The 27558-nt window shown below is 43.6% G+C and overlaps 1 protein-coding gene across 1 annotated transcript in view; it reads left to right on the top strand.

Moving 5' to 3' along the window:
- The window catches only part of ATG14 (autophagy related 14), a 213050-nt gene extending 189919 nt beyond the window's left edge, over window positions 1-23131 (top strand). The window contains exon 10 of the mRNA XM_078659860.1: window positions 22731-23131. Within this exon, the coding sequence (XP_078515986.1) occupies window positions 22731-23037 (307 nt within the window). The 3' untranslated portion in view covers window positions 23038-23131. The remainder of the gene's footprint in view (window positions 1-22730) is intronic.
- The last annotated feature ends 4427 nt before the right edge of the window (window positions 23132-27558 follow it).

Genomic DNA, 27558 nt, shown 5'->3' with positions numbered 1-27558 from the left:
GCCACTGCCAAGCGTCCTCGGGATGAGTGAAGAAGATCGCTTTGTCTTTATAGATCACTTTCAGCTTGGCGGGAAAGAGAAGCATGTACTTGATTTGCAGGGATCGCAGTTTAGCTTTCACCGAGTCATAGGAGCGGCGTTGTTTCGACACTTCCTGACTATAATCTGGGAAAATCATTATCGTTGCGTTCTCCAGTCGGATCTCCCCCAGTGCCCTGGCTTCTCTGAGGATCAGGTCCCTGTCGGCGAAGTTCAGAAAGCGTGCGATGACCGGCCGGGGTCTCGCACCCTCCGGGGGTTTGGCCAAGAGCGCCCTGTGCGCTCGCTCGATTATGAAGCAGGGAGAAAATGGCGCCGTCGGGAAGGTGGTCTTGAGCCAGTTTAACAGGAAGGCAGCCATGTCCTTGCCCTCAATTCCTTCTCTAAACCCCACAAAGCGGAGGTTGTTGCGCCTGGACCTGTTTTCCGCATCGTCCACTTTCCATTGGAGGTTGCGGTGCGCTGCCTGGAGGTCCGCCATGTCTCTCCTGAGTGTAGTAATCGCCTCTCCGTCTTCCTTCAGCCTGTCCTCCACGGCCGTCACCCTTTCGTTCAGGTTCCTAAAGTCTTGGCGCAATAGCGTTACCTCCGCCCCGACCTCCCCAATCTTCGTTTCCAGAGCTGATCTCGACGCCTGGATGTCCGTCCTGGACGCTTGAATGGCCTCCAGCAACACGGCCATATCGGGGCGGGAGCCCGGTTGGTCAGTCCCGGTCCTCGGGGCCGTGAAATTATCCATGGGGCCTTGCCTTGTACTCTTGGGAACCGTCTCCTTTTTTCCCATGCTCTCCACGTGAATGCTTTCTGCTCCGCAGGGGTCGTGTAGCACCGTTCACCTCCTCCTCCCCCGACACCCACCTCAGCTCTCCGGCCGGCCAGGCGTGGATCGCTGGCCAGATTCCACCGGGGGGAGTCCAATCGTATCCTGGTCTCAGTATGGCACCCTTGTTACTTCTCCCCGGTCCTCGGAACCTGTGCGCCGCACTTCACCCCGCCACTGTATCTTTCTCCACCATCCACACCGTGCGGGCGAAAACGGGGGGGGGGGAAGAAGCTACGCCCGCCGGCGACTGTGTCTCCTGGATCAGGGTCTCAATTTGGATCGTTCCCCAGCTCTCCTCCGTTCCCCGCCGGGCAGCGCCACAGCTCAGCACTCACCGCCGGCCGCCATCTTGGGATGGGACTGTTCTCCGCCGAGTGGTCAGTGCGGGTCCGGCTTGCTCTCCCAGCCGCGCGTCACAGTCCCGGACCGCGAGGGGTCCCTGGGCGCTCCGCCGCTCGTTCCTTAAGGCAGCCTGCCGGACACAGCGTCAGTGTGTTCGCCGTCCTCCGCGCCGCGCGGCCGCCATCATGGCCGCCCTCACCCCGATGCAGTCTCCGGGCTCGCCGAATTCCAGGGAGAAACCGCACCTCTACCCTGGCCGCCTGCACTTCGGTAACCGGAGTGGTTTTGCTTCAAGTTGGTATGCTTTTTAGCTCGATGTCAGGGTTTTAAGTCGGATTATGGGGCAACTCGGCCGGAGCTCCGGCGAGGCACGTCTAATCGGCCATGCTGTTGGCCACGCCCCCCCTGACCCACATATATATCCATCTAAACATTCTCCTCCAGAAGACAATATTGGGTTTGGACACTTGATTAATAGGGCTGCCATCTATCACAATGTCACCATGCATTCAGATGAGGCAGAAGAGGACTTTTTACTAGACACTTTTCAACATTCCCAAAAATATATGCAAATACTGCCAATGATTAAAGGAGTTATTAAACATGCCCCAGAAGTGTTTAAAGATCCTGTACATGCTAGACTCATAAACCCAAGGATAGAAAAAAAGTACAGAGCAGCTCCTGGGGGTCCTGCTTACATTCAGGTACAGTTACCCTTAGACTCCCTAGTAGTTTCAAACGCTAGGAAAAGAGCCAATTCACAAACATCAGGAGAAGCACCACCTCCTGATAAAGAATGCAAAATCATAGATGCTTCAGGGAAAAGAATAGCTGCCCAAGCTAGTAATGCATGGCGCATTGCTAACACACAGGCCCTCCTCGCAAGATATGATAGGGCTCACTATGATCAGCTAGAGAAGCTACTACAACATCTACCTGATAAATATAAGGCACAAGCAGATGACCTCATACAAGAGGGTAAGCCTATATCTAACGCCTCCATTAAATGCGCACTAGATGTAGCATACACTGCATCCAGGGCAATAAACATCAGTATCCTCCTTAGATGTCACGCGTGGTTACGCATTTCAGGATTTAAGCAGGAGGTACAGACTACTATCTTAAATCAACCATTCAACCAGCACCAGTTGTTTGGTCCAGAAGTAGACACAGCTCTGGAAAATATGAAAAAAGACACTGACACAGCCAAGTCTATGGGAGCTTTGCAGTCCACCCAAGCAAGAGGCTCCTTTCGTCTCTCCTTTTACAGAGGAGGCTCCAAACAAGCTGGACCAGACAATTCAGCTTCCTTTAAAACTAATACACAAGCATCCTCTAATAAAGGATACTTTAGAGGGGGCTACAGAGGTAATAACAATAAGGGAAGAAGTCGAGGTAACAACAACAACAATCGATCCTCTTCCACCACCAAACAGTGACTTCCTTCAGCTCCCCCAACAGCATACCACTCCTGTAGGGGGGAGATTAACACAGTTCCTACCTGTCTGAAATTCCATAACAACAGACAAGTGTGTAAGACCGATTATCCAGTATGGTTACAGCCTTGAGCTTACAGCTACCCCTCCAAATATGCCACCCAGACAATGTCCAATGTCCACAGAACATCTAACGCTGCTCCAACAAGCGGTGCTCTCATTGCTACAAAAAGATGCAATAGAGCTAGTTCCAATGCAACATCCAGGAACAGAGGTCTATTCACTCCATTTCTAAAACCCAAAAAGGATGGGACACTAAGACCAATTCTAGATTTGAGGCCTCTCAATCTGTACATACACTCAGATCATTTTCACATGATCACTTTACAAGTGCTCCCAGTATTGCAACAAGTCGATTGCCTCACTACACTAGACCTCAAAGACGCCTACTTTCACATTCCCATACATCCTTCTCACAGGAAGTATCTCAGGTTTGTGCTAGAAGGACAACACTATCAATTCAAAGTCCTTCCATTCGGGGTAACAGCACCAAGAGTGTTCACAAAGTGGTTAGCAGTAGTAGCAGCACATATCAGAAGACAACATATTCATGTCTTCCCTTACTTAGACGATTGGCTCATGAAGGCCAAGTAATTTAACCAGTGTGTTCAACACACATCCCACACAATTCAGACACTGCACAACTTGGGGTTTACAATAAACCACAACAAGTCCCTACTACAGCCCTCTCATGTACATCAATACCTAGGGGCTACCATAAACACCAATACAGCTCTAGCTTATCCCAGTCCAACCAGGATACAGAACATTCAAGCCTTAGTCACACGGTTTCAAAACCAACACTCTCTCCAAGCCAGAGTGTTCATGCAACTAATAGGAACGATGAATCTTGTATTTTTATTGTACCATATGCAAGACTGCAAATGCGTTCGTTACAGGAATGTCTAGCACATCAGTGGAATCTGGCTCAAGGACAACTGACAGACCTGGTGTTGGTGGACAGCCGCACACATCGCTCTCTGCAGTGGTGGAACACCAAAAACCTGTCCAGAGGGCGGCCGTTCCTCGAGCCTGTTCCACAAATAGTACTGACAACAGACGCATCCCTGACAGGATGGGGAGAACATCTGCTCCACCACACAACTCAGGAAAGATGGACTGCTCAACAAAAGGTGCTTCACATCAATTACCTATAGTTGCTGGCGATTTTCCTGGCACTGAAGTCCTTCCAAGTGCACATACAGAACAAAGCTGTCTTAATCAGGACGGACAACATGACAGCCATGTACTACATACAGAAACAAGGGGGCACACATTCCCTGCAGCTGTCCCAACTCGCACAGAACATTTGTAGATGGGCCATTCTACAAAAGATATATCTGCTTGCAGAACACCTTCCAGGAGTTCACAATCAGATAGCAGATCTATTAAGTCGACAGACACAACAGATTTACGAATGGGAACTACATCTGCAAGTTCTTCAACCATTCTTTCACAAGTGGGGTCATCCAGACATAGACCTGTTTGCCACACATGAAAACGCAAAATGCCCAACCTTCGCCGCCAGGTTTCCACACCCGTTGTCCAAGGACAATGCAATATGGATGAACTGGTCAGGCAGATTTGCGTACGCTTTTCCTCCAACCCCACTAATACCATTAGGGGTACGCAAGCTCAGACAACAGTCTCTCAAACTGATTCTGGTCGCTCCCGGTGGGCACGCCAACTGTGGTTCACCACACCGCTAGAACTTTCTCTAGTTCCACAGCAAAAACTGTCTCTCACACCATTGATGTTAACGCAGAACCATGGAGACATCAGGCATCCAGATCCAAATCAACTGAATCTGGCAATCTGGCTCCTGAAGTCTTAGAGTTTGGTTACCTTAACCTCCCACCAGACTGTTTGAATATCATTAAAGAAGCCAGAAGACCTACTACTTGAGCTTGCTATGCTGCTAAATGGAAACGATTTGCCATTTACTGCAATAATAATCAAATTGATCCCTTAGATGCTTCCAAAATATTATCTGTTACCTTCTACATTTACAAAGATGTAATCTAGCTTATTCATCTATACATTTACATCTTCAGTCATTGCCGTATATCTGCAAAACAGACATGTCGTTGTTTAGAGTACCAGCAATAAAAGCTTTTATGGAAGGATTAAAAAGAATTATTCCTCCTAGGTTACCACCCTCTCCAGTGTCGAACCTAAACATTGTTCTTACAAGGCTCATAGGACCCCCTTTTGAACCTTTACACAAATGTGAACTACAATTTCTCACATGGAAAACAGCTTTCCTTGTTGCTATTACCTCTCTTAGAAGAGTTAGTGAAATTCAAGCTTTCACTATACAAGAACCTTTCTTACAAAACACCGTAACAAAGTGCTTCTACGACCAAACTCTAAATTCCTTCCTAAAGTAATTACTCCTTTTCATCTAAACCAATCAGTTGAGTTACCAGTGTTTTTTCAAAACTCACTCGGTAGCAGAAAGAGCTCTACACACACTAGATGTCAAAAGAGCTCTTTTCTATTACATAGATAGGACCAAGTCCTTTCGCAAAACAAAGCAACTATTTGTAGCCTTCTGTCCACCACATGAAGGCAATCCCATTTCAAAATCAGGCATTGCAAGGTGGATTGTTAAATGTATACAAATATGCTATCACAGGGCAAAACGCACATTAACAGTTCCTCCTAGAGCGCACTCCACACGCAAACTAGGAGCCTCTATGGCTTTCTTAGGAAACAGTCCTCTAGAAGACATATGCTAGGCAGCAACATGGTCTACAACACACACCTTCACTAAACACTATTTTGTTGATGTACAAGCCAAGCAGCAAGCTGCAGTAGGCCAAGCTGTCCTTAAAACTCTTTCAAACGACTGCAACAGACACAGGTGACCACCGCTAAAGGAGACACTGCTGCACAATCGATGCCAAGTGTACAATCTGCAGCTCATATGCCTCGAACGGGAAAGGCTACTTACCAGTATGCATCTGCTCTTGGCATGTAGAGCTGCAGAGTTGTACGCGCCCTCCCGCCTCCCCGAGACCTGTCTGTTCCAGTTTTATCTTAATTAGATATACACGCATGGACATACTTTCTTCTTTCTACTAACTCCATAATTTCCCATCATGGCGAAAAACAATCTAAGGATGGAGCCGATGCCCATGCGCACTGTCGTCCAAAGGAGGAGTCACCTATCTCGTGACTACAAAGACTTCTTCCAAGACGACAACAACGTGCAATCATCCGAGCCCAACACCAGGTGGCGATCTAATGCTAAGTGTACAACTCTGCAGCTCTACATGCCAAGAACAGATGCATACTGGTAAGTAGCATTTTTCTTCTGTTCTTAGACCAAGATGTTTTAATTGCTGTACACATGAGCAGTAAATGTATCTCTGTGATCAGTATTTGAGGAAATCATCACTCTAGTGAGTGTATTTTTGGCCCTCAAACCAAAGGACTGCACTGATTTATTACAGTTCTTTTTCGAGGAATCTTGGATTCCCTTCTAGCCTTTTCCTGATGTTCCTGCATACAACCCTGTGTGGCAGCCACTACTATCATATTTATCATATTTCTGAGATTTCTCCTAGAGGAGGCACTTGGGGAAGTTCCACATTCTCGAACGCATCTGAGGGGTTCAATAGTGAGTGATCATTGGCCCAATGCATCCCTCCATTTCAAACTGCATATCTGATCATAGCAGGCAGATTGCTTGCTCATTAGTATGTATAACCCATCATCTATTTTTACAGACGCCTCACTTCTGTTCCATTTCAGGCCTTTTCCCCATTGTGTTTTAAAAAATATATATTTTAATTGTTTTATGCGTTCAACAAGTACATTAACATACACATCATCCCCTGATCACCCCAGAGTCCAAACACTGCTGAACCACAGCAGCAAAGTCCATATCATCACCCCCTGTCTGCTCCATCTCACTGATCCTCCCATTCTCTTGAATTCTTGTGTGTGGGCCACTGAATCAAACGATCTCTACCCTCCCAGCTAGTATTAAACAGTGCTGTCGCAAGAGTTTGTGATTCCTCAATATAGTATTCATTTTCATGTCACCCTTTGCAGTTTCCTTGATATAGTATCATTTGAAATTTGTTTCTGTATTGTTTTCAATCTCATGGAGAGTGTTGCAATCGATTGCAACACTCCATGAGATTGAAAACAATACAGAAATAATTAAAAGGGATGACCTTGTTACATCTAAGATCGACAAATTTCAATTGATACTATATCAAGGAACCCGCAAAGGGTGACATGAAAATTAATACTATATAGAGGAATCATGAACCCTTGCAGCAACACGGTTGAAAATCCGATAACTCCATTTAAATTTGGTATTGTGAAATTACCAATAATATACATCCCTAGAATTGTGTAAATATGTACATAACATTTAACTTTATCTGTGTGCTGCCAGATCACATGAAAATAATTAGAAATAGTCTGTCTTCAAAAGAATGGACTAAATTAATTTAAAAACTACAAATTCCAGAAGACCACATCATTCACTAAGAGGGGAATGGGAATTAAATAGGAAGATTAGTAGTGTCCTCCAACAGCGTGCAAGGCCCTGCGAGGCCAAAACGCGTCGATGAGACAGACTGGCTCGGTTTGAATAATAAAACTTCGGAGATAAAGGATTTCGGAGTGCAGCGTACTTTTGTTTAAAAAAAAAAAATATATATATATAATCAATTCAATTCAAAACTTTATTCGGCTATATTTCATAACCAGAAAAGTTCATAAAAACACTATAAAATTACAACACATCAAAAACATCAAATATTTTAAAAAAAGATATAAAGAAAACAATCTAAAAAGTACATATGCAGAATAAGCCAACAATCAAATTATCATTGATTTACGCAAAAGAAGAAGATTTTTTAGGAAAGCCACAACTGAACAAACTGAGAAAATATCCTCCAAGGACTGTATGGCGAGAAAGGCAGGGCGACACTGTCTCTGATTCATATATTTTAAGATGGGCATTATCCATCTCCTCCTCGAGATCACATAAAATCTACAAAAAAAATAAGATATGCATGTCTGATTGATCCGAAACATCGTCGCATAAACATTTGCATAGAGGTTTAGACCAATCGTTCATGATAGGGAAACTCAGTAATTTGAAGAAAATCCCAAATCTGAATCTAGTCAGAAGAAACCTTTCCTGCTCTTTCATTTGTAATTTGAGATAGGGCTGAATAGACCTTCCTTTAGTAATCAATTGATGTAAAATCACAGTCTGTTTCTTAGTTTCATTTGACTGTCTTTGAATCATAAGGAAATTTAGGCACAGATGTTTCAGAGTCTTCCTAGTAGTCCCAGACAAAGAATCAGGCTCATTGAAGAACTCAGGGTGCTTAATGTTAGTACAGACAGTTTTAATATGACATAGCCATTTAATCCTTTTTGCCCCATCCAGTTTTAACACGTCTCCCAATATAAGTCTATTTAAATGGCATCTCTCATTGGTCCATACCCGGTGCCATAAAAGCACTAGTTGGATCCTAATTAGATCTTCTAGAAAAGAGAGACCTAGTTCTGTGTGGCAATTATAATTAGACATACTCCTTGGGAATGCCAGTAAATACCGTAAAAAACAATTTTCGGTTATTTGTAAACTACTGACATTTAGATGTCCCCATATACCTGCCCTGTAAAGTGCAACCGAAACACAGCTAGTTTTGTAGATGTAAATAAGTTCTTTTACTGGTTTTTTGCCAATCTTTTTACTGACAGATTTAAGGGCCATTATGGCTTTGGCAAATAGTAAATTCCCAGCCTGTATTGCACGATTCCAATTCCCAGTATGCTCAAAGAGGATTCCCAGGTATGGAAAAGTAGGGGTATGCAATAACGGGGTAGATCCAATAAACATAGTTTTTTTTGTTTTTGGGAACATTAACACAGCAGTTCATCACAAAGGTCATAGAGCAATTAATTTTGAATTCAAGTTTGTCCATAAAGGTACTAAAGGACGTAATCATCGTCTGCATGGCTACAGGAGTTCTTGCCATTAACACAGTGTCATCTGCGTAAATTAATGCTGGTAGCCTACGAGAAGAGGCGTTAGGCATATCATTGCATTCCTGTATGAGAGTATCCTCTAGGTTATTAATATAGATAGAGAATAAAAAGGGTGCAAGAACGCACCCTTGCCTAACACCCCTTCCAACTCTAAATTTCCTTGTGCATTCACCCCCCACGCCAAACCTAACCATAGCACAGGCCCCATTATACAGTTCTTTTAAGAAACCGATAATATTTCCTTCAACTCCCAACCTAGTTAAAATAATCCAAAGTTTACTGTGATTGACATAATCGAATGCCGAGGTAAGATCTAAGAATGTTAGATAAAGTCTACCTCCCTTCGCCGTTGTGTATTTTTCTATCAAAATTGATAGATTAAGTGCTTGTTCTAATGTGCCGACACCTTCTCGGAACCCATACTGAAGGTCACTTATGATATGGTGTTCCTCGGCCCATTTCTGGAGTCTGTCTAAGATGACTCTACCTATGATCTTAATTGTAGAATCAAGCAAAGAGATGGGCCGGTAGCAGGCACATTTGGATCTCTCTCCCTTTTTAAAAATTGGTATGATAATTGATTGATACCATGTGTCAGGTAATCCTATGGAGCAAGCAGCATTAAAGAATCTAGTAAGCAGCGGGGCCCTGAGACTGATGTTCTTTTTAAAGATATCTACTAGTACGCCATCAGGACCTGGCGCCTTTCCCCCGCGACTAGACTTAATGCCCTTGATTACCTCATCTAAAAGAAAATTAAGATAGGGCCCTTCTGCATGCTTTTTCTTGACCGTAAGTACCTTAGGTGGATCACCGGTAGCTGTTACTGAATTATAATGAATTTCAAAATACTTGACCCAGTCATCTTCGTTAATGGCTAACTCCATACGAGCCTTAGAGCTGTCTTTAAAAAAAGGAGCATTGACTGCTTTCCAAAATGCTGTCATATCCTTAAGTTCAGAAGCCTCCACTATCGATTTCCAAGCTCTGTCTTTTATCAATTGTTTTTGAGATTTCAATGCGGTTTTATACCCCTTCCGCAAGGTCCTAATCAGAGGCTGGTTTCTCACTCGCTGGCACAAGACCATTTTTAGTTATTTGAGGGCCTTGGTACAGGCCGGTGAGAACCAGGCTCGTTTTTTCCTTGAGTTATTGTTGTTAGCCTTTGAGTTTACCCATAAACCATTTTTTATGCTAGCAATAATTTCTTTAAAGTTAGCTAAAATTAATGCATCCTCAGTTTCTGGATCTAAGCAGACGTCGAAGTATGTGCTACAATCCTTAACCAGTCTACTTAGGAAAACCTCGGGAACCACCCTGGTCCATTTAATGGCATAACCATTTTGTCTATTTATGTCCACATCTGTGGAGGTGGCTTCAGCTCTTTTATGCACAATTAAGTTAGTGTCCAAAAGTTCCATCCTTATTGTGGAAAAGTAAATTTTGCCATGTTCTGTGTCCCTACGCGTCCTCCATCATATGTTATATGTGCATGATTAATATGCATATGTTATTCCCCATGTTTGATTAAAGACGCAATTACAGTTGTGTCCATCTCTAGTATGCCAGTTTCCAGTTCTCGTGAATACTACGAATATCAGGCCTATGTAAAGCTACGTTGCCACGTTTCTCAGTGTGCACGTTATTCCATTGTAAAGTCCCCGTTTCTAGGCCTCAAAAGGGCCTGGACACCAGATTCAGCTCCTGTCTCCTGTCTCCTGAAGCCTCGCGGAGGAGCGATACAGCCCCCACCTGTATCCTCGACCCTTCACTTACTTCCTGCCTCACAGTGCCCGGTTCAGCCTGGCTCTGCCTCTGAGTCTGCCAAGAGTATGTTATGATTCCAGTTATCAGTTCAGTCCTCCTCCTCTGCATTCCTAAAGCTACTGAACTGCATCAATAGTTTCCGTCATTGTCTAGCCTTTACGGCCCCATGTTAGAGAAATACTGTATTAATGGTCATTTAATATTCTTCATCACGCACTACATGTAGAATAATGCATGCTCCAGTCTTAGAGTCTGTTAGCTTTTCCCCTCCTGACTTCTAGTTTATATCAACATGTTCCCTAAACATCAGATACTAGATAGGGTTTAGGTACATGTCGCCCTGACTCTCCAGACTTCAGTCTCTGCTCCTAGCACAGAGTTCATAGCCCCCAGCTTCTCCTAGTAACACGTCATTGCCAGTTTGCGCGCACCATCAGGTTAGAGGTCCCGGCTCCTTAGGTAGCCCCCTCCATGGTTTCCGCCCCATTCATGACATATTCTGTTACGTTTGCATCACATGTCTATGTATACGCCCTGTTACACCTCTTTTCACCCTTATCTTTCGCGACTGCTACGCGTCACACCTATTGCTCCACCCACTGCTACGCCCATTGCAATGTAATGCTATGTGTTTGCGATATGTATATATGCCCATGTACTGTTATTAAAAAGTTATCCCTTGTCCCGATCCTGACCCCGGCAGCGCTGTCGGGCCCTGCCATCCTATTCCTGTGCAGGTTGTCCTGGTCCTGTCCTTATGCTGTATTAAACCTGCAAAACTCCTACTACCTCGAATCTTGACTCTTATTTATTGAGCTATCTGTTACTCATTTATACATTCAAAAAGAGAGGTATTATTTATTTATTTACCACATAATGGCGCCCGAACAGGGACTTGCCCTCTCCCCACGCGTCGGTGAAGCCACGCTGACCCCCTGACCCTCTGCAGTCGTGACGGAACTCTTCTGCGCACCGGCAGATATTTCTGCTTCAAGTATCCCTCAGGCCCACGGAGGAGACGGAGGAGGCGGTCCAGCATCCAGACGAGACGGTGGAGGAACGCGGCGAGTCCCGACCAGAGCCCAAGCCGAGAGTCCAAGGTCCGAGGTATCCGGAGGTCCACCCGTAACAGAAGTCCGAAGTTCGTCCGTCCGGCGTCCAAGCAGTCCCGTCCAGTCTGAGGCCTTCCGTTCTTACTGCCCGGTGAGTACCATTACTGGGGTAGTATCTAGACAGGGTCAATTTAATTGACTCTGGTCCGTGGGTTGGTGGTACACAGACCCACAAACGAAGTGTCCACTTTGGTGGATGTGGGTCCTGACGTGTCTCTTTATGAGACCGGTAAGTTTCGTACTGTTTCAGCAGTGCATCTAGTTTCTGTTCCAGTCAGTTCTGTTCTTGAGAAAATTCATGTATTCTGTGTTCCGTATTCCAGGTAGTATTCTGTTCGAACTGTTATTTTAAATGTTCTTCATGTATTTTAATGTCGTGGTATGAATGGGGAATAAGTATCGTGTTCATTGTGTATTGTATTGTGTCTAGATTACAGTCCAGTCATGCCCTTGTTTTCTAAGTTACGTCAGTTAAAAACTAGAAAGGGTCTGCTGGAAGCAGCAGTTCCAGTTCCGCCTAGGGACAGTCCAGGTCATTTTATGTATCAGAAGCATGGCATAAGCGCCATATTATATCTAGATTTATGGGTAGAGTATACCAAACAGTTAGAAGAAAAGTATAGATGGCCCGTATCGGGTACATGGGATGCCGAGTGCATCATGAGAGTAGAAGAAGCATTATGGAAAAAGAAAGCCAGACAGTCACAGAAAGATGCCATCGAGTTATGGCGCAAAGAATCTCATAAAAGAACCGAAAAAGAAATCAGAAAGTCAGAATTAAGTAGAGAATCCTTAGAACGAGCACAAGAAAAAGAACTAATCGAGATAGGTGAACAAGTTAAAGCCGAACAGTCAGACAGACAGAGGCATGCTCTTATTAGGGGTATGTATCCTCTTCTTGCCGAGGGCTTGCCAAAAGCGACCCCAGAGGCATCCAGTAATTTCCCGCCACCATTAGTTCCGACCAAGCTACGTCACAAACCGACCGCAGCTGATATTTTTATTTCGTCCTATTTGGACGACACAGTCCCAGAATATGCAAATCCTGTTCGCGCTCCGCCAGTCCCTGTAAATCAGGCACTTCCCGCTCCTCCAGACACCGGAGTACCTGTTACGGTACCCCCGGTCCAGCCCGCCATACAAGTCCAGCCTACATTTCCATTTCCCACTCTGCCAGGACGAAGAGCATCAGTAGACGACTCTAGTTTAGGGGCCGCAGGGGGAGGTCCTCCTCAGACCCCGCCGCCACATAAGCGTTTAACGTCAGCCGAATTACATGCACAAGCGTCACAGCGTACGCCCAGACATCAGTCTGTAGCAGAAATAAGAAAAGCCCTTAATGAATGCGGCTATGATCCAGTCCCAGGCGAGGATAATATGGTTTTATATTCATTCCGCGTAAGAAAGGTGGCCGAGTATCTAGTCACCCTACCGAATATGAAAGAAGATCTAGACAGAATATATCGTTTCATCCGTACAGGGGATGATCCAGAAAGCATTGGCGAAGTCATGTCTCAAAGGAAAGCCGAGATCCAGCTCATGATACTAAAGTTTTTGATTAATTGTTTAATAAGAGAACAAGATTACCCGTCCAAAGATCAAGCCGAAATGAGAACCCTGACAAGGTGGAGTGATAATATAGCCGAGGGTAAGCACAAGACCGTCGGTGCTATGGAGAGTATGTACAAGAAAATCCGTCAAGAAATAATAAAGTTACACGAGCAGCGTAAAGCAGCACAAGTAAGCGAGAAAGAAAGTAACTCTGATACTGAAGAGGTAGACGACGAGAATTCCGCCAGAATAGCGTATGTAGGAAAATCTAGATTCCCAGATCACCATTTACGCCTAGAACACAAGTCAACTTTCCATCATCCAGCACCAGAACAAGGTTCTCTAGAACAAGTGTTTCAAGCTACCGATCACATTCTGAAATCACGAATCGGTTACAGTGAGTTAAGTACTATGCATGAACAAGGACTAGCCCGATCAGCAGTCCGATGGACTACTGATTCTACCACTTTTCCAGACGAAATAGTGGCACAAATGTTTCTGAAAATGCCCCCAGCCGAGCAACGACTGGCGGGTATGTATATGATTCAGCACCTCATTACATTGTATGAGGGTCAGCACTCTGATCCAGGCCCGTTACATGATATCCTGAACGAGTTACTCCAGTATAGATGGAAAGGTCTAGGTACCGATTTAATTAGTGTCATTCTAGAACAGCGTCACAAATATAGAACGTTTCTGAACCCGCATTTTGTTCATGTCTCACCCCCAGAAAGTAAACCATTTTACATGGAGAGACAGAATCCGTTACGAGAAGTCCACCCAGTTAGAGGAACGGGTGGCGAACTAGAACGAGTGTTTGTTTACACTCCGATTACAAAGATGGAACTCTTAGAGATGAAAAAATTAATCCCCTGTCATGATAAAGATCCAGCAGGGTTCCATCGAGAATTAAAAGACATGCTCCGTATGGGAGAATACACGTATCCAGATATAATTAAAATGTTAAAGGTTCTGCTGCCCGCAGGGGTGTATGAAAAGCTCAAGGAAAAAGAATGGGAGGTGGGAGAGAAAAAGATCGATTGGGCAGTTCTAGAAGCTGAAGATAAGGCACGAGTACCAGGTACCGGTCTTGGAGCGAAATGTAAAGAATTACCTGAATTATTGATTCAAGTTTTACCCAGATTGTTAACAACGAAAAAGGAAGACTGGGATGCAATCTCAGCCTGTAAACAGAAACAAGACGAAGACATTAGTGATTTTTATTCTAGATTTGAGAAATGTTTTAGCATCAACAGTGGCCTCAAGACAAGTAGTGAGTCATACCCTCATCTTTTTGTTACTAAATTAGTCGAGAATTCAAGTCCACCAATTAAAAATCGAGTTTTGAAAGTCGAAAGTACCTGGCAAGCTAATACCCCGTCCCAGATGTTACAGATGCTCCAATACCACCAGAATAGAATCAGGGAAGAGCAAGAACACGAGAGAAAACGTATGAAAGACACGAAAATGAAAGTACTAGTTGCACAATCTGTTCCTCAAGACAGTCAGAAGAGGGGTCCGAATCAAGCCAGTCATCCTGCAGCTCCCGTTAAAGGGAACTGCAATTATTGTAAACAGCCAGGTCATTTTATAAACGAGTGTGCAGTTCTGAAACACAACATAGCTACTGGTAAGACTAAAGAAAGACCACGTCCGCCTAGACAAGAACAAGTTTCACAGATTCCTCAGCCACAGAATGCACCACAGACAGTTACAGCACCGCAGCCCATCGCTGCAACACAGCATGTTACACAGCAGATGTACCAGTATGCACAGTCTGAGTATCCGGAGTATCAACCGTATTCATGAAACAGCCTAGAGAGGGAGGTAGGCTTGCCTCTCATCGAGATACCTGTAGATCAAGAAGGTCCCTATGTTCATAGTCAAGTATTAGGGAAAGACAGAAAGTTTCTGATTGATACAGGGGCAAGTAGGACCACAATTAGCCATGCCGAAGTTCCAGGGGCTCCGCTCTCAGGCTCAAGAAATGTTTCCCTTGGATTTTCAGGAAAACCTATCGTAAATGAAATATCAAAGCCAGTTACTCTAGAAGTAGGTCCATTGTCCCGTACTACTGATCTGTTACTTACTAAGTCATGTCCAGAAAATCTGTTAGGCATTAAAACACTGAAAGAATTAGGTGCAGTTATATGCTGTTCCCCAGAGGGAATACGTCTGTTCCTGCGTGACTTTAAGGGTCACTATGTATTACGAGATTTTGATCCCAGATTGTCCAATGTTCCGCAGCATTTATGGGCGCAAGGTCCAACTGATGTAGGTTACATGCAAATCACACCCCATCGTGTGACTCTCAAGCCAGGTGTAGTGTTACCACGAATCAGACAGTACAGATTGCCACCTGAGGCTGTAGCAGCCTTATCCAAAATTATTGACGAGCTCATCGCTCAAGGAGTAGTTGTAGAAACTGACTCCAATGTATGCAATTCTCCGATCATTCCAGTCATGAAACGTACTGATCCAAATGCACCCCCAGTATATCGATTAGTGATTGACCTACGAGAACTTAATAAATGTATTATTCCCCAGTACCCAGTTGTCCCAGATATCTCTTCCCTATTGACAGCCATTGATTCCGAAGCCACATTTTTCACTGTCATAGATCTCAAGAACGCATTTTTCAGTGTTCCCATTCATCCAGACAGCCAGTTTCTTTTCGGTTTCTGTTTAAATGGAAGGAGCTATATGTTCACACGAGCTCCTCAAGGTTTCACAGAAAGTCCTAGTATTTACAGTCAAGCACTCAAGAGACAACTAGACAACATTCACATGCCAACTGACACTGCCCTGCTCCAGTATGTCGATGATCTACTGATCACAGCCCGTTCTGAACGTGACTGCGAGCGAGCGTCACTGACGGTTCTGTATTTCCTAGCCGAGATGGGGCACAAGGTGTCCCCTTCGAAGCTTCAATTCTGTGTCCAGCAAGTGGTATACTTAGGACACTTACTGTCCAAGAGGGGTAGGCAGTTGACACCAGACCGTATCCAGTTAATAGCGAGTCTTCCTCAGCCCAAGACCCAGAAGGAGGTACGTGCTTTTATCGGCCTTACTTCTTATTGCCGACAATGGATTCCTCAGTATGCATTTCTAGCCAAGCCACTGATACAGTTAACGACACAGGAGGCAGCAGTACCGACTGTCCTCCCTTGGACATCTGAACATACACTCAGTTTCAATGAGTTAAAGAAAGCTTTATACCAAGCTCCAGTTCTAGCTACACCAAACTACAGTAAGCCTTTTACACTTTTCGTCACAGAACGCGAAGGTACAGCATTATCTGTTCTCACACAAGATCAAGCAGGACAATACAAGCCATGTGCTTATTTTTCGAGCACATTAGATCCTGTAGCCCAGGCTCTGCCTGCGTGCCTCAAGTCAGTTGCAGCCACAGCACTAGCTATCAGACAAAGTGATTCCATAGTATTAGGACATTCCTTGACAGTACAAGTTCCACACTCCGTGGAAGTTCTTTTAAATCGAACACAGACTCAGCACTTGACAATTGCACGTTTAACAGGTTATGAATTGACACTGTTCCAGCCACACATAGAAATCAGACGCTGCAACGTTCTCAATCCTGCTACACTGTTACCATCAGCTAATCCAAATCCTGCCACACATGACTGTGTGGAAGTAGTTAATATTACGACAAAGCCAAGACAAGATCTGACAGATATTCCGTTACCAGATCCCGACCTGACACTTTATGTGGATGGTTCATGTATGAGAACAAGTACAGGAGAACTAGTCGCCGCGTATGCAGTGACTACCGACACCGAAGTTATTGAGACACACCGTATTGACACCCTGTCCGCTCAAGCAGCAGAGCTAGTTGCTCTGACACAAGCCTGCATACACGCTAAGAACCGGAAAGTTAATGTTTACACAGATTCACGCTACGCATTTGGAGTCGTACACGACTTTGGAGTGCTCTGGCAGGAGAGAGGTTTCATGACTTCTCATGGAACCAAGATTCAGCATGGTCTCCTTATTCAAGCTCTGTTAGATGCCATACATTTACCGACATCTATCGCTATCATGAAGTGCAAAGCACATACGAAAGTTACTGACATTATTTCCCAGGGTAACGATCTAGCAGATCGCACAGCCAAGCTTACAGCACAGACTCCAGACATTCCAGTTAACATGACACACACTCCAGATCCGACTACATGTATGACAGTTAAGGACCCTACTCAAGATGTCATAGATATCCAGTTACATGCTACTCCCGAAGAAATCAAGAAATGGTCCGAACAAGGAGGGGTCCAGACAGATCAAGGATGGTTAACGAAAGGAAAAGCCACTTGGTTTCTCCCCGACTCTATGGTTCAAGTCATTATCAATACTGCACATAGTCCAGCACATTTAGGAGAAAAAGCTATGTTAGACAGTATCCAGAACATTTGGTTCAACAAGCAGTTACGAGCTGCAGCCAAGCAGAAAGTCCGTACCTGTATGATATGTTGTCAGTTTAATCCAGGTAAAAGTGTCCCGGTGGAACAAGGTGGATTCCAACCTCCTGACCACCCTTTTGAAGTCCTCCAGATGGATTATATTCAGATGGAGCGATGTCGAGGTTTCAAGTATGTCCTTGTAGTTGTATGCGCTTTGTCCAGGTGGACAGAAGCATATCCAATCCCAGATTACACAGCCGCGACCACTGCCAAGCAGTTGGTTCGTGAGTTCTTCCCCCGTTACGGACTCCCTAGGATCGTATATTCTGATAACGGCCAGCCATTCTCCTCAGAGTTAATGAAGCACGTTTCCCTTTTGTTAGGATACCAGTGGAAGTTCCATTGTGTACGCCATCCTGAAGCAGCCGGTCTCGTAGAGAGACATAACCAGACCCTGAAAATCCGCATCGCCAAAGTATGTAAAGAGAAAGGTGTGGACTGGCTAGTAGCTCTGCCAGTCGCTTTGTTCTATATGCGCATGGTCGCACATTCCAGATCAGGTCTGTCCCCGTATGAGGTCGTTTTCGGCCGCCCCCCTAACATGTGGGGTACACCTAGACCCCGAAGTATTACCGATGTTTCAAGTAATATGCTGACAGATTACCTAGCTTCCTTGATGTCTGCCCTCAACTCTTGTCGTTCACAGGTTGCCGCCGCATTTCCAGACAATACCGAGGTGGCACCGCATGAAATCGTTCCAGGATCCATGGTTCTTGTCCGGAATTTTGACCGCTCAAGTCCGCTGGAGCCACGCTGGAAGGAGCCCCGACAGGTCCTCCTCGCCACCCGTACAGCCGTGAAGTTGGAGGGTCGCAAAGGCTGGGTGCACCTTTCGCACGTAAAGAAATTTTATGGACTGAAACCCGTCTCAAAGAACATTTCCCAGGATTTGAAGGATTGCCAAAGTACTATTCTCAAGGACTGTCCCGCAAAGAACAATGATACTGCACCCTCCCTGTTAGAGAAAACTCCACAGCAGGAGTATAAGTTGAAACTCCGGTCTAGTAAAGTAAGTCAGCCAGTTTGATTGTCTAAGTCCTCCCCTAGGTGAAACGGTTAGACTGTTTCTGACATGTATAAAATAGACCCCCATAGTGAGAGAGTTAGTCAAAACTCAATCCGATGTATCGTTTTTCTATGTTTCATATTATTTCTCAGTATTATGATTTCCTGCACCAGTTATGCATTCTACTTGTATTTTCTAGTTTCTCATGTAAATAAGTCTACCAATGCTACAGTAGAGCATACGTTTAGTGATCTGCCTCCTCATGAACTCTCTTACCGCCTCGCTATGCGAAATAATTCTTTCATCCGCATGTTACATTATTCACACCAAACCAGCAATGCCACTAATTGTTGGGTGTGTGGTCGACTCCCCCCTTTTCAGACACCGAAGGGAGTTCTGCCACTCTTTCCTTACCCTTTTTCACATAATGGTTCGTGTGGAGCATGGTCCACGTTAACGTCATCCTCAACAGATATGTCTTTTCTTAACAGTACATGTTTTCCAGACAAGCAAGGTCTTCCCAACAGAACAGGGTTAGATCTAGAAAATGAAGTGTATAATTTAGGTAATTATTCTTCGAATTTCATGGTCCTGAATGTTCAGTCTGATACTACTCCAGACTTACCTGCAATTTCAGTACTACCAGTCAAAGGCGAATTATGTGTCCGAAATAATGGTTCCGTACACGTAGGACATAGCGATTGTACTACTATTGTCAAGTATAGTGACAGTGGGAAATCTATTTTCAAAGCTTCACGTCATTCTTATTTTATTTGTGGTCAGACCGCATATGTTCGTCTGCCCCTCGATTGGGAGGGAACCTGTTACATTGCCTTCCTACTGCCACCTGTTTTTCTAGCCCCACCCGACTACCATAGGAATTCCCACCTAGTACATACTAGACACAAGAGAAACCTCCCGATTGACGATTATACTGAAACTGTTCTAGAACAATATATAGATATCAATAAAGGTGTCTTCCCTTATTTAGGTACAGTCGTGAATAGTAAACTGATACGTAGATTAACCAGAACACTCGAAGCAGTAGTAATTGAGACTACTTCTGCTCTAAGTAATTTAACCGAAGAACAATCCTTTATGAGAATTGTCGTGCTCCAGAATCGTCTCGTCCTTGACGTCATATTGGCCGATAGGGGCGGGGCCTGTAGAGTCATCGGATCTAGTTGCTGCATTTTCATTCCAAATAACGCGCCGTCTGTTTATTCAGCTATAACCAGACTCCATAAAATTGCCCATCTGTTACACCAAAATCCAGGCACCTGGACATGGTCCGGTTGGTTCTGGAATATAATTTCCGCTTGGGGATGGAAAGTCTTGTCCTTTCTAGGTATTGCAGTAGCGATCATATTTAGCTGCTGCCTCTGTATACAGTGTCGCCCTGCGATTTGCGGCATTTGTGCTACATCATGTATTCCTAGTCCCAAGCCCCGTTCTAAAACCCGTTCCAAGAAAATTCGAGACGAACAAATGATACTGTATGAAATGATAGATGGTATCATGAATATTGATGTTTCCTGAAGGAAACGTAGTGACAAGGAGGGAATGTGGAAAAGTAAATTTTGCCATGTTCTGTGTCCCTACGCGTCCTCCATCATATGTTATATGTGCATGATTAATATGCATATGTTATTCCCCATGTTTGATTAAAGACGCAATTACAGTTGTGTCCATCTCTAGTATGCCAGTTTCCAGTTCTCGTGAATACTACGAATATCAGGCCTATGTAAAGCTACGTTGCCACGTTTCTCAGTGTGCACGTTATTCCATTGTAAAGTCCCTGTTTCTAGGCCTCAAAAGGGCCTGGACACCAGATTCAGCTCCTGTCTCCTGTCTCCTGAAGCCTCGCGGAGGAGCGATACAGCCCCCACCTGTATCCTCGACCCTTCACTTACTTCCTGCCTCACAGTGCCCGGTTCAGCCTGGCTCTGCCTCTGAGTCTGCCAAGAGTATATTATGATTCCAGTTATCAGTTCAGTCCTCCTCCTCTGCATTCCTAAAGCTACTGAACTGCATCAATAGTTTCCGTCATTGTCTAGCCTTTACGGCCCCATGTTAGAGAAATACTGTATTAATGGTCATTTAATATTCTTCATCACGCACTACATGTAGAATAATGCATGCTCCAGTCTTAGAGTCTGTTAGCTTTTCCCCTCCTGACTTCTAGTTTATATCAACATGTTCCCTAAACATCAGATACTAGATAGGGTTTAGGTACATGTCGCCCTGACTCTCCAGACTTCAGTCTCTGCTCCTAGCACAGAGTTCATAGCCCCCAGCTTCTCCTAGTAACACGTCATTGCCAGTTTGCGCGCACCATCAGGTTAGAGGTCCCGGCTCCTTAGGTAGCCCCCTCCATGGTTTCCGCCCCATTCATGACATATTCTGTTACGTTTGCATCACATGTCTATGTATACGCCCTGTTACACCTCTTTTCACCCATATCTTTCGCGACTGCTACGCGTCACACCTATTGCTCCACCCACTGCTACGCCCATTGCAATGTAATGCTATGTGTTTGCGATATGTATATATGCCCATGTACTGTTATTAAAAAGTTATCCCTTGTCCCGATCCTGACCCCGGCAGCGCTGTCGGGCCCTGCCATCCTATTCCTGTGCAGGTTGTCCTGTTCCTGTCCTTATGCTGTATTAAACCTGCAAAACTCCTACTACCTCGAATCTTGACTCTTATTTATTGAGCTATCTGTTACTCATTTATACATTCAAAAAGAGAGGTATTATTTATTTATTTACCACATTATAGGGAAATGATCACTGAAAGGGACATTTAAAACATCAAAATTAACAATACATTCCCGATAGAATGATGAAATAAGGATGAAATCAATGGTTGACATCAGCCCTCTACCATTAAAGGTCGGCGTAAATGCGGTCTTATTACAGCATAGTTCGTTAACAAAGCCTAAATCATAAACATAGAGAATCTCATTTAGGGCGTCACCTAAGATTGAATGTTCAAAATGAGATGTAATAGTTTCCCTTTCCAAAAACAGACCGCAGTTTCCAGTTCCAGATCTATCACATAAAGAACAGTTAAAGTCCCCGCCCCAGATTACAGCAAACAATCTATTAGTACTGTTAGTAATACTATTTAAACTATTATTAAGATTTTTGAGTACTGCTAGTATGTCGGCGGGGGGAATATTATTATAGAAATTAACTATCAGTATGGAGACAGGACTGTCAAAGTGCAGACCAATGATGTGGACAAAATTGGTATGGGTATATAGCTGTAATTTTTTAAATAGAAGACAATTTGAAATGTAAATACATAGTCCACCTTTTAAAAAAAAAAAATATTATATAATCCAAAGTTTCTCCGCTCCTACTTCCCACTTACTCGAAATACCATGGGTACGGACCGCAGCTTGGTGTAAATATTGTGTTATTTATTCAGGACAGCCTGCCAGTATATATTGTGGCACAACCCTCTTGGCTTGGTAGCTATATGTGCAAGATTAACATTAAGAAGAAACTTGTTAATGGCAAGTTTATCCATAGAACCCACGTTTGTCAGAGTAATGCAAGAGTGATATATGTAAGTGCATATATTATGCAATTGCATTTCATAAAGTTTTTTTTAAATGTTTTAAAATTCTTATTTTAACTTGTGTTATGCAGTAATTTGGACTGCAATAATAGTGCAGCCTGTCTGCTCAGTAAATAAAACAAGTGAAATCATCCATGTGATTGAACTTAAATGCCGTTTGAATAAGAACAAATCATGTTGGAGCATTTATCAGACTATGAAATCTCTGAACATTTGGAAAGTAAGGCATACATATTTAATTTGCATCTCACTTTAACTGTGTGTTTGAGGCTGCATGCTTTGGCTTTATCTGTTCTCTACATTCAAATGAATAGTTTTGTCGTAAGAATTTCCAATCAGAACCTAAAGACACTAAAAATACTAAATTAAACCTCAAAGCTGTGATTATAAGTGTTCCGTTGATGGTCTGCTTTCATGTCAAGAATGTCCCTAGAACAACTGGAATCTGTGACTAATTTGCCCTCTAATTTCGTGTGAACATATTCATATTTTCTGCAGATCTGGTCCTTTTGAACTCAGCGCTGACCTGGAGGATTCAATGGAGTTTGTGGATCCCGGTGGTGCTGGAGATACAGATGAGAGTGGAGATGAGTACGTAAGCGACGAAGAAACTGACTTAGGAACTGACTGGGAGAATTTGCCAAGCCCCAGGTTCTGCGATATACCTTCTCAACCTCAGGAAATGTTACAGAGCCAGAGTGCACAGCTGACACTACCCATTGCCAGCAGCAGTGCGGGTGGAATGATCTCTTCTGCTGCCGCCTCAGTTACATCTTGGTTCAAGGCTTACACTGGACACAATTGAACACTGTGAGAAAAAGAAAGACTGATTCCTTCATCAAATCGCTGTAGTTGATTTTACTCTGAGTAGTGCCTGAATAAAGGTTAATTATACTATTCTGGAAGGAGGATATTTTCTACTCCCGATATATGTGAATACACGATTGCAATTACAGGAAGATACACACCTGGATAGAAAGTGGATATTTATCAGCGGTCTTTCTACCTGAACTTGTCAGGGGAAAAATGGTGTTGGTCTGTTTCCATATGCTGAAGAGAGCGGTGATTTAACTTCTCTGATCAGGTTTTTACTAGTTTTACTGTAGTGTAGCTCCTATTTTCCCAATAGGCTCTGCGCATTGGAATAGTACCTACAGTAGTAAAGGCCTAGGCCAGACGTTAACTAGGTCTACTACTGTCGAAACTAGACTTAATTTTTGGGTTTGCCAGCTAAGCTCAGAGTTCGCTAGAAACTTTCTCGAATGTTCAAGGAAGGATTAACTCCCCTGATTAGACAAGAAGGGATTTAGTTTCTGACAACCATAGAACATGACAACTTTGCTCTCCCCTAATCAAGAGTCAATCTCAAGAGTCGTGTGAGCACAAGGCAATTATTTTACTCAGTCAGTACGTGCATTCTTAGTCTCATCAGAATGTAGAGAAAAGGAAGAGACGGGCGTGTTCAATAAAAGATGTTATTTATTGATCAGTCTCTTTTCTCGTACAAGAGAAATGGATCGATATTATTGCAATACTTATAGTTAAGTAAAGTGCATACATTAGAAGCAATAGTATAAAATAATACTGTAAAAACATTGATATGGTTTCTGAGCCATATGATGTTTAAAATGATTAAAATATATTTACATACACATATACATTTGACTAAACGTACTCAACTGGTGTTTCTAAATACGCCTACCCCGTGTACCTGACCTAAGTCTAATGCGTGGGCGGGAATAGAAAGTTACAGTTTAAGTTAAGTTTGTTTTTGCCAAGTGAATAACTAAAGAATTCTCTAGGAGGGGTTATTCAGTTCTGTACCTGGAATTTAGGATGAATGAGGAATGGTATCTCTTTCTCTGCTCTCGATATTCCAGGCTGCCTGCAAGGGCTGCCCAGAAGCGCCGGTGCTGGGTCTCTCGGCTTGAGATAGCAGCGCGTCTCTCAGCGCGTCAGGAAGGCGGGGCTGCTGCCTGCGGGGTCTGCTTCTGCTCTCGGCTTCGGCAAGTATGGCTGCTCCGTCTTGTCACCACGCGTGTGTTTGCATAGGGCAAGGTCGGCAATATTTATACCTTAAAGGTGCCGAGATTGACGTAAGGATGGACATAGGTACGTCAATAAAGATGTCATACGACTTGCTCGTTAGCACATTCTTTTGCAAAAGTTCTCTGTGAAATCAAAACAATGGCCGCACGGATTTTCCAGGTTGTCATAGGTTTGATTTGTTATGAGAACGTCGTATGCCTTATCAGGGGCTGGAGGAATGTCGCTTGTCTAATTAGATCTCAAGCGTTATGACCTAATCAGATAACACGTTCCTGTGCCGTAGTGTGACTGCGTCAGATAACGGTATCTGCATCATGGGGGATTTCTTGCCTCATGGGCTGACTGTTAGTTAACTAGCTAGGTAGTTTAACCAGAATAGGGTCAGGAATAGGGGGATCGATTCAGAACCTATAGAAATACACGACACCCACTCCACGCTAACTATGGTCATATCTACTAATCTATGCATAGTATAACATAGTACAACATACTATAGAGTATAGTGTATACCTTACCACCCCAAAATACATAAATGCATTTCGAAATTTTCAAATATACTGAAAAATTGCAGTCATATATATTGTATGCACTTAAGCTATGAATTAAATGCAAAAGTAAACACGCATTGTAATGCATTATTGCTTTTTGGTATATGAGAAATACACATGAAATGGCTCTTAATATAGCTATACAGAAAGGAAGTTCGAGACCATTTCATCACATAATAAAATATTTGTGAACATACCAGCGGGCAGCTAAAGTCTATATAAAGTATCTAAAATAGAAATCTTAGTTCTCTAGGAATAGTTTCTTACTTTAAGCAGAAGATCAGTGTCCCGGGGAAAAAATATATAGAAAAATATTTTAAGGGCTTGCTGAAAAAAGTTGCTGTCCGTGAACTGGATTGTAATTGTTCATGTGACTTTATTTTTAATGGTTGAAGGCCGAATTCAGGGAACGCCGTGTGCGAGTTTACTCAAAAGTCTCTATTTCTGTTCCGGAGAGAACATCATATCATTCAGGCTTTCGAAAAAACTGTCAACAGCTTCATGGGAAAGTTCCACTAAGTCGGAAATAGGGGTAACCATGCATTCGTGCGCATGATTGTCTCCATTGACATTCTGATTTGCATTGCTGACAGAAGGTCGTACCTGTTCGATGCTGCTTTCATCTTGAACTTCACTACTCTTCAATCGTAGTGGTGAAGATTCCAGGAATGCCGTCATCAGAATTGGCAGCCTTTGAGGGCAGCACAGTGCGTGAACCTTGGTAGGAACCAACAGTGTATCTGCATCCACCGGCGCATCCGATTGTAGCGTCAGACTGGTGTCTAACACGCATTCTTCTCCGCATAGCAGACACCTTAGTACAGGTAAAACACACCTTTGCCACATTGGTCGAAATGATAGAAACCAAGTCATGTTTAGGTCTCTAAGCCGGGAGAGTCCCAGGATTTTTGATATCCGGTCCCGGTATCCAATGGCTAGGATCGTATCTTCCATTGTCGCGAGAGTTTGATCTGTGACATGGGTTGCCATAACGAAAATTAAGGACTAGGAATAGGATTCCTGCAATTAGTCCCAGGATCAGGGGAAGTCCGCCAAAAAATCGAATGGACGAAATCTGGAAAAATACCCAGTATGGCTTTGAATGGTGTTAATGCCATCGAAAATACTGTCTTAAATACCTTTGAGACCCCAGTGGTATCAGAAATATTTAAGATTTCGCTCAGGATTTCCGCGAAATGTACGGGGGAATTAGTTGATAATAATGTATGTATCTCTGCAGTCGTCCTTGCGACTTGTAGATCATACGTTTCTTTAGATGACGTGAGCCTTGTAGGCGTCTGAAGAAGCACTGTTTTCATTCTGCTTAAAGTGTCTATTCGAATAGAAGTAATTTTCAAACCGGGCCATGCCCTTGCCTCCCTGTCTGGTATGAGGAGCTGGGGAACAAAGAACGTCCACAGCACTTGACCTTCGCTTTCGTGGTGACGAGATAAGGAGTCCCGGGCATAAGACTACAACATCTGCGGTCTACAATAAGAATGTAACTCCCATTATAGAGTCTTTGAAAGAATGGTTCTATTTCAGTTGCAGGTGCGCCTTGCTGGTGACATGAAAGGTTGTATGAATTCCCTTCACAGGCTCCGTGCAAACTAATACCGTTACACAGAAGCGTGCCGCTTAGTGACATAGCACAATTGTTGCCACTAAGAAACACTTTCTGTCCTTTGTTACTGACACATGCATGTGAATAGGGCAGGTTCCAAGTTGTTTTAAGGTACCCCTTTCCCAATTTCTCGTACATGCCAGCCTGTATATATTTTTGGCAGTATTGAAACCTGAAGGTTGAGATTGGAATATTTATGATTCCGTGGATTATCCATTCACTGACAGGTCGTTCTGACATTGTCATTGGTAATCTTTCTAGTTTTTCAATGCTCAAGATTGTATAATCAGCACCCTTCTGCGCCATACCGATTTGTCTATCAGTAAGGTTAAAGATTTGGAATAGTGACGTTGTGTTGATTAAACGCCAAGGCACATAGCCTGAACGCAGATTTTGTAACGTCCAGCCAAGCTGTACAATAGAGCGCAATTGCGACTGACCATGTTGTAATAACAGTAAGTCTTGCGATAATATGTCGATTGCTGAAGACACAATGCTGTCCAATGAAAATATTCTGGAGGACAGAGTCATTAACCCATTGTCCACTACAGAAAGTGATTTTTCCAAATTAATACGATCAATTTCACGTATTCTCTCTGCTGTTTCAATTTGAGCAACCTTCCAGGCCTCATTGTATGCTGCATATACAGAGGCTGCTATGAAACGCTTTTGACCCTGTTTGCGTGGTCCCAGTATGAAATCACGCAAGTCAGCACCATCAGTAAGTAAAGTTAGGTGTTGCTTAATTTCAGGCAGTGTGGAAGTTTGTAGCCATTGAAGGCATAATTTGCCCACACTGTAGGTTGTTATTATCCCTGGGTGATGTCTTTGAGGATATCTAGGGTCTGGCCCGGTCATTTTGAAACCCTGTGTTTTATTCAGGAATCTATCTTGACAGTTATTTGTATCTGTGGGCCAGATCAACCATTGTTTCCAATCAGGATGTGTTCTGTTTTGGTTAAGTATATGGCTTATGTCTATTTCTTCATCTGTATCAGAGTTATTGCTAAACATTGTTGGCTTTGGAATAGACAGGTTATTTAAATCTTTGATTTTGGCTAAGCCAAGACAGGTGGTTTGTTGAACAGTGTCATTTAAAAATATC

This window comes from Lissotriton helveticus, chromosome 9 (assembly GCF_964261635.1).
Source record: "Lissotriton helveticus chromosome 9, aLisHel1.1, whole genome shotgun sequence".
Lineage (NCBI taxonomy): Eukaryota > Metazoa > Chordata > Amphibia > Caudata > Salamandridae > Lissotriton > Lissotriton helveticus.
This window is presented reverse-complemented; position numbering and strand designations above follow the sequence as displayed.